Source organism: Vombatus ursinus, unplaced genomic scaffold (assembly GCF_900497805.2).
Source record: "Vombatus ursinus unplaced genomic scaffold, bare-nosed wombat genome assembly UNPS02014773.1, whole genome shotgun sequence".
Lineage (NCBI taxonomy): Eukaryota > Metazoa > Chordata > Mammalia > Diprotodontia > Vombatidae > Vombatus > Vombatus ursinus.
Window position 1 is genome coordinate 38,112,238 of NW_020954551.1, and position 8,056 is coordinate 38,120,293.

Sequence of the window (8,056 nt, forward strand, 5' to 3'; positions counted from 1 at the left end):
TGTTTTCCCTTCAACTTTCCATAGATCATCCACTCAGCAAATTTCCTCTGGTTCTTTTAAAGTTTCATGTCTCCATTTCATAGGTGAAGAAACTGAAGCCCAGAAAAGGGAATTTGACATGACCAACACCACACAGTAGACCTGAGATTAGAACCCATGTCTGCTGACTCCATAATTTACTGTTCGTGTCATTCACTTTACCATAGCTCTTTGGGTTGTAGTTCTGGCTCTGTACTTTTCAAAGCAGGCAGAAACAAGGAAGTCTTGTTTCCCAAGATGACTTAATTCATAAGCATAGGCAGACACTTTCTACATAGCCTGATTTCAAAGATGCTGAGTGGGTTTCTTGGTCCCATAACTTATTTACCCAACAGTTTGTCACAGCGCCTGACATTCTAGGCTCAAAATGCAGAGCTGGCTTTCTAGAACTCAGCTTCCACCTTAGAAGTCATCTAGTATAACCCTTTCATCTTACATATGAGGAAAATGAGGCCCATATAGAAAGAAGAGACAGATCACACAAGAGAGCAGAAGAGCTGGGATTTAAATCTCACTCCAGTACTCTTCTCATTCCATCCTCCTACAGATTATCACAATGTAAATGCCCTCCAGGCTGGGAAACAAACTCTCCTTTTGTATTACAGCAGGTCTTATAGGTGAGATTAGAGCAGTGGTATAGGAATGTTTCATGTGCCAGGAGGAAGGAAGAGACCTCTTCAGCCCTATGGGTCTGTTTTCACTTCTATAAAACAGAAACAATAACCTCCTTCCTTGTCACCTTTATGAATGTATTGTTGTGAAACAAACAAGAGCCTGTAGGACCAAGAGCTTCTGATGAAGCATTTTGTAGGCTTATTTTGGGGGGGGGGGCTCAGGGCCCTCCTAGTCATGGTATCTGGTTACTCTCAATTCTTGACATTTTTTAATCTTCCCTGATTTAAATCCAGTTTCTGCTCTAGTGGATCGATGCTGGTCAGCCCCAGCTGCACCCGATATAATGACAGGTTTCTGGAAATAAACGTGCCATCAAAAATTAGAGATAGAAAAAAGGTCCCCCAGCTCTCATTAGCATCCATTTGGAGCCAGGGCAAGGATTGCTACCTGGGGAGCCCTTTGGAAATTCTGCAATTAGTCTAGTTTTCTAATCACACCCACAAGTACTATAGGGAGGTGCTATCAGCAAGAATCCGAACTTCTCAATGCCCTCCTTATCCTTCACCAGAATGGTCTGTGAGCTTTAATGGTTCAATGATTGCACTCAGTTTCTGTGATGTTGTGGGCAAGGCAGATTTCTCTCAAGGTCTCACATCCCTCTCCTATAAAATATGGGGATTAAACTGGATGACATTTAAGGTCCCTTCCAAATTCTAATAGTCTAAGATCCTAGAGACACACTGGGATAGTAGAAAGACCACTGGAATACGACCTTGGAGACCCGGCTTCCAGTTCTGGTTTTGCTCCTCACTCCCTGTGTGACTTTGAGAAAGTTACTTACTAGCTTAGGACTTCAGTTTCTTTACCTGTAAAATGAGGTAGCTAGGTTAGATGGCCTCTAAAGTCAAAACACTATAATTAGGTGGTCTCTAAGGCCTCTCTGTCTGTTTTCAGTTTAGGATTTCTATGGTCTTGAAGAATCTTCCCCACCCCCCTCCTTAGCCCTTCATTCATCCTGTTCAGCTTCCCATCTGTGCAGCATCAAATCCCCTTGCTCAAAGGGGAATGGCTCAGCCTTTAAACTATCTGCCCCATAAAATATCTTCAGTGCCCTTGGAGCCTTGAAGGAACATCCACTAGGACCCAGAGTGACTAGTGGATTGTGGTAGGGGTTGCCAAGAGCTTTGGTCTGAGCCCCACTTCAATGACATCAAGCCTGGCCAAGTGGGTGGAGGAGTTGGGGGTTGAGAGGGGTGGGGAGTGACCTCACTCCCAGCTATTTGCATATCAGGCCCCGCAGACAACTCAGTATAAGTAGGGCATGCAGCACATCATCAGAACTGTCAGCTGGAAGGGAGCTCCCTTGGTTACTGCACGTGTTTGCTGCTTCTCTTCCTCTAGCCCCAGCTCCAAAAACTCAACCCTGTCCAGGAGCTCTGGCCCACTCCTAGAGGGAAGGCAACCCAGCAGTCGGCATCATACTGGTAATTCTCAAGCTTTTTCTCTGAATTCAATGAAGCCTGAGATGGGAGGATTTTTTTTTATTGCAATGAATAAGGCTGGGAGGATATGGTGGGAGTTGGAGGCTGGAGCTGAAAAGGTTAGATTAGAAAATCTTGCCTCCAAAGCAAATGGGATGCTTGTTTGAGTGAGCTACATATCTGGGCACAGGAATGCAAGTGTAGACTGTTAAGAACCAAGAAATCTTACATTTGTGTAGTAATTTGATACTTTTCAAAGCACTTCTCTTTTGGTTATCTCACTTGAGCATAAACCTAGAAATGTATAATGCATAGTTTTACATGTCAGTGTATAGAATGTGAAACATGTATTTGTACAATCATGAGTGGGCTTCTATAAGGCTCATTTCTCACCTCTGTCTATATAAATGTACCTATGTTATATCCCAAGATGTTTGTCATAAAATCTTAGCATTTGAATGTTAGAGTTTAAAATCCTAATTCTAAGGTTCTGACTCTAAGATCTCTAGAAATACTGAGTCTATGATTTACAAGGGATTTTAGAGAGCGGATGGTCTAACTCCCTCATTTTGCCAATGATAAAGAAGCCCAGAGATGTGAAATGACCTTACCCAAAGTAAATGGTGGAGCAGAGATTTGAATCTAGGTCTTCTGACTCCCAATCTAATGTAACTCTAAGGTTCCAATGGTAAGATTTCAGCTCTAAGTTTCTATGATGAGTACATATGTTTATAATACTCATCTATGTGCTTATGCATGTGTATCTATAAAATATACAGAGAAGAGTGAGTGAGTATTGAAAAACATGTTAAACTGATTGTGTCTGCCTTTTAATATGCATATATTTGTGTATACATATAAATGAGTGGTGGCATGGTGTAGTAGATACATAGCTGGCCTCAAAACAAGGAAGATCTGAGTTCAAATTCTGCCTCTGTCACATACAGACCCGGGTAAATCACTTAACCTTTTGGTAATCTTGGGCACTCTCTAAATTACAGAGAAGGTGCTGACCTGCATTGACAGAGGGAGGTTCCTCATCTAGGGATCCCTATATCAATGAAATTACAGGTCCAGTCTCTCTCCTATATGTATATATAATTTGCCTATCACATCTTTATTACATATGTTTACAAGTGGAGGGAGAGAGGGAGAGGAAAGTGAAGGACAATAGAACAAAAAAAGAGAGGGATAAGAAGGTGAAAGAGGGAGAGGGAGGATGGGGGACTGGGAAGGAAGTAAAGTGAGAGATGGACAGTGACTGAAGGAGGAAGAAGAGAGGAAGAGAAAAGGAAGAAAGAAAAAAGGCAGGGACAAGAACTGGAGAAAGAAGAGGAGGAAAGAGGGAAAAAGAGGGAAGAGTGGGAGAGGAGAGAGAGTACAGAATGTGGTAAAGAGAGATAATGACTTGGAGGGAGTGGTAAAGCTTTTTAATTTGTAAGGAGAAAGAGAGAGAGAGAGAGAGAGAGAGAGAGAGAGAGAGAGAGAGAGAGAGATAGAGAGAGAGAGAGAGAGAGAGAGAGAGAGAGAGAGAGAGAGAGAGAGAGAGAGAGAGAGAGAGAAAGATTTTTTTCCCCTGGTGTGGGATGTGGATTTATTCCCTCCTGTTCAGAAATCAGTGGGTGTCTGGTCTGGAGGATGCTAACGTTCTTGCTCTGCCTGTCTCCTACTTCCCTGCCTGTTCTTTCTCCTGCAATGCTGGATAGCTCCAGAGCCACCATGACCCACCTGTGGCTGTTGCCGTTGCTCCTGTCTCTGGCTCTGTCCAGTGTCTCTGTAAATCTTGGCCAGCCAGCTACAGCAGAAGTGGACAGTGAGGAGCGGGGTCGCCTGGAAGAGATCTTGCAGAGAGCTGAGCACCTCCTTCTTCAGTCAAACCTGCAAAAACTAGAAGAGGAAGGGGAGAATAACTCAGGTAAGAGAATGGGGCATCTGCCCTTCTTGAAACTTGGTTTTTGCCTTTTCAAACTTGGAGGGGTGTGAAGTGGACAGTGGGATTCTATTAAAGTGAGGACTGGGTCAGTCATATGCTACTGAAGGATTTCATTCTTGACCTTACTGTCCCCTCCCCCTCTACACAACCCTCTGGGTTGTGATGCTTAAGCTTCCTCTAACTTCAAAGCTGAAAAGTGCTTAACGGGTTTCCACTGAATTATTAATATCTGCAAATAAACCACAGACTCATAGGAAGGAACTTTATAGGTTATTTTGCTGAACTCTTTTGCCCTATAGACATAAACTTCCTCATTTGTAAAATGAGAGAGTTGAATCAGATAGCTCTTCTAGGTATAGCTGAATCTCTGATCCCTATTCAAATCCCACCATTGAGTCTTACCACCTTTGTATCCTTGGTCAAGTCACTTAACTTCCAGGAGCCTCAATTTCTTCATCTGTAAAATGAGGGTGTTGGATCCTTTCAGGTCTAGATCTAAGACTTTATGATCCTTTGATCCTGTTATCCTATGATCCTATGAATCTTAGAAAAGGCAACATCACATAACTAGTTAATAATGTCACAGCAATGCCCTAATTCCCTTGCCCACATTTGAAAAGTCTCTTAGGGTTCCTTTCTTTCTTCTTCTTCCCTCATATCCCAATATTGACTCTATATGTGGTGACACTGGCCACACCCTTGGCATGGCCCCTTCTGGGGACAGAGGGATTAGTTCTGCCTGAAAGGACCAGAAGATTTCTCATCTTTGGTAATTCATCTCTTCCCTCCTCTCCACTTTCAGTTAGAATTCATGCAATATTGAGGTGCCTTTTTTGGTTGACTTTGAGGCTCTGAGTCTGTGAGGCTTGAATTCTGTGGGTATAGACAGGCTGTAGTTACAGTAATCCCTTTAGCCTAAAGCTGAGGGAGGAAGGATAGAGATCCAGCTGCCTGACTTGGGGAATTTTACACCAACATCTGCCCTGAGCCCAGTGTTCCCTCCAGGCACCCTACATTCTAATGGCCCTTACCCATTATTAATAATAATAATAGCATTAATATACTGCTTTTAAGGTTTGCAAAACACTTTACAAATCTTTTTGATTATCACAATTACTCTGTGAGGTAGGTGCTCTTATTATCCCTATTTTACAGATGAGGAAACTGAGCTATAGAGAGGTTAAGTGATTTGCCCCAGGGTCAGCTAGTGTCTGAAGCCAGATTTGAACTTGGATATTCCAAATACGAAGCCCACCACTCTATCCACTGTTATCATCTAGCTGCCTTTCTGTTTCATACCTTCTCTGCTTACTTTGGTTTCTGTCTCCATATGCCTTTTAGCAAGGGGAAGGGGAACTGTGAATGGGCACATATATGAGTGAGGATGCATATTTGCACATGAAGGTATATTTGCATTTATGCATTAGTGTGCATCTGTGAATATACTGCTTGTCTATGTGTCTAAGTGTACGTATGGGGTGGGCAGAGCTGACAGTATCAGCTACCTATGAGATACTTTCCCCCACCAAAAAAAAGACCCTGTATTTGCCTTTCTTTATATCCCTAGCACTTAATAAAGTGCCTGGCACATAATAAATGCTGGTTGACTGACATAGGCTGGTGAAATCAGAAACAGACTAACTCTTAATTCTTCCCCAAAAGCCTATACCATGGTTTACTCCTGATTTTCTTCCCCTACCCTGGGCACTTGGCTGCCTCTCTGAAAGCCTTTTGCCAAAAACCCAGGAGGGAACAAGGTGCCTTAAGTCATTCAGGTTAATATTCTCTCCCCTGAGCTATTTGAGGAGTCATTCACCTGGTTAGAGACCTTTTGAATCTTCTGTCCAGGGGGGATCATTTCCAGCTAAATCACCTCTTTTGGGTCATGCAGCTGAAATCATTTGGTTGCTGAATATGGGTCAAAAACACTTAATAGATCATTTATCAATCCAACCTTTTTCATGTGGTTGACAACGTCGAGGTAGCTTTATGAAATGATTTCCCCAAAGAATCAGCCTAATTCTTTGTTGCCCAAGAAGCCTGCTGACCAAGGAGTTTTGGCTGGAATTTCTGAGTGCCCTGGGCTTGGCATAATTGGGTGAATTGAACCTACTTAATCTTTGCAAGTATAGTTAGGGAACACAGTGTGTGTCACTGTCCATCACTATGTATGTGTTAGAGCATGTTCATGTGTTTATACATGAATGTCTTTGAGTCAATGTCTAGGAGTGAAGATAGTCATATCAATGGGCTTTGATTGAGGAGACATTTGTAGAATAGTAGGAGAGCTGGATTTGGAGTCAGAAGTCCTAGGTTTAACTCCTGGGGTCTAGGTTCATCGGTGTGACTTTAGGCAAGTCAATTAACCCCTTCCTCATCCAAAGGGGTTGGATGAGATGATCTTGAAGCTTCCTTCCATCTCCGAATCTATGATCTTTTGACATAGTGTGCTTCTGAGAGAAAGCGGGTTATCTGGCCATGTGTATGTGTAGAGACCTGAGTGTATATGTATGAATATGGGTACCTGAGTGTGCATTATGCAAATGAGTACATATGAGTCTGTCTGTAAAGGACAATCAGGGCTGACAGCACCTGTGATCCTTGTATCTTATGGTGTGCTGGTAAATGTTTAACAATCATCCCTCTGGAAAGAAAACTGTACATATGACAAACTTTTAAGTTTAATTTGCATTGCTAACATTTTCTCCATTACTTTCTTAAATCCAGACAATCAACAAGCCCAGATTTGTAGCATTTGCCAATTTCCAAGGTGCAAATGCTCACACTGAAAAATTTGACAAATTGGTTCTCACAAGCCGGTGGGAGCTGGCTGTGCAGCACACCCTGCTTCTATCCCAATCCCAGCCCCAGCCCACCCCACAGCCCCCATTTTGTCTTTTCTGCCCCCATCATAGAAATCATTCATTGGGTCCACATAGAAGCAGCTTGAGTTTCCCTTCCAACCTCAAAGGTACCAGTAAAGCAACCAGCTAGTATGTGGCAAAACTGTGAGACTGTAGACAGATTCTAGTTTTTGTAGCCTCACTTCCCTTCTTTTTCTCAGTGTGGTCAGTTACTCACACTATAGGGCAAATTCATTTCATGGGCAGAGAAAACAACCCAAAGTAATGAAGCTCTAATGGTGGAACCTCAGGCATTATGATGGGCACTAGGGGAGGTATTGGGGGGTCAGTTATAGGAGCCCCCCTGTCATTTTATCTAATAGGCAGCCACAAAAGGCTGGTGCTGAGGACAACATGGTGATGGGAGTTTTCATTTGGTTACTCATTTCCCTTCCCAGAGTTGCAGGCCCCCCAGCTAGACTGGCTTGTGAAACGGCAGCACCCTGGGAAGAGGTTCTCTGAAGCCTTGGAGAAGAGGCAGCATCCAGGCAAAAGGGAAGAAGAAGATGAGGCAGAGGAAGAGGATATGGCGGATGGAGGGGCCCCCATGGAGGTCCACAAACGCCAGCACCCGGGCAAGCGTGAGGAGGAGGCCTGGGAGGCTGAGGGCAAGCTGCAGAAGAGGCAGCATCCAGGACGGAGGGCCTCCTGGGTCAAGGACAGCGAGGGGGATGTCTCCAAACGACAGCACCCGGGCAAACGGAACCTGGGCCCTGACAGCCAAGGCCCCGCCTTCCCCTGTGGCCCCCGGAGGTCCTTCCACTGCGGCCTCTTCCTAGAGCTCCTGGGTGACCTCAGCAGGGGCCCGGGGCCCGAGAAGAGGCAGCACCCCGGGAGGAGGTCACTCTGGGGAGGAGAGGGAGAAGAGGACTAAAGCCCAGCCAGTGTGAAGGGAAAAGGGTTAAGCCTGTGCAGGTGGTTTCTGAGTGTGCTGTGAATAATACCCACAGGCTGGTTTTGTTTTTCCTTTCACTTAGTCTTCTCATCTCCTGCTAGTGACATGGCCAGAATATCCCTGACCCCTAGGTGCCAGTTTCCCAAGGGCAAGGGGATGAAGAATGGAGGTGGGGGGTTGAGGTGGATTC

General features: G+C 44.4%; 1 protein-coding gene across 1 annotated transcript; it reads left to right on the plus strand.

Annotated features, from left to right (window-relative positions):
• Positions 1–2,060: 2,060 nt before the first annotated feature.
• TRH (thyrotropin releasing hormone) lies at positions 2,061–7,845 on the plus strand. The gene is made up of 3 exons (XM_027863753.1): positions 2,061–2,138; positions 3,842–4,050; positions 7,370–7,845. The coding sequence occupies exons 2-3, from the start codon at positions 3,855–3,857 to the stop codon at positions 7,843–7,845; spliced, it is 672 nt and encodes a 223-aa protein (XP_027719554.1). The 5' UTR covers positions 2,061–2,138; positions 3,842–3,854.
• Positions 7,846–8,056: the final 211 nt, after the last annotated feature.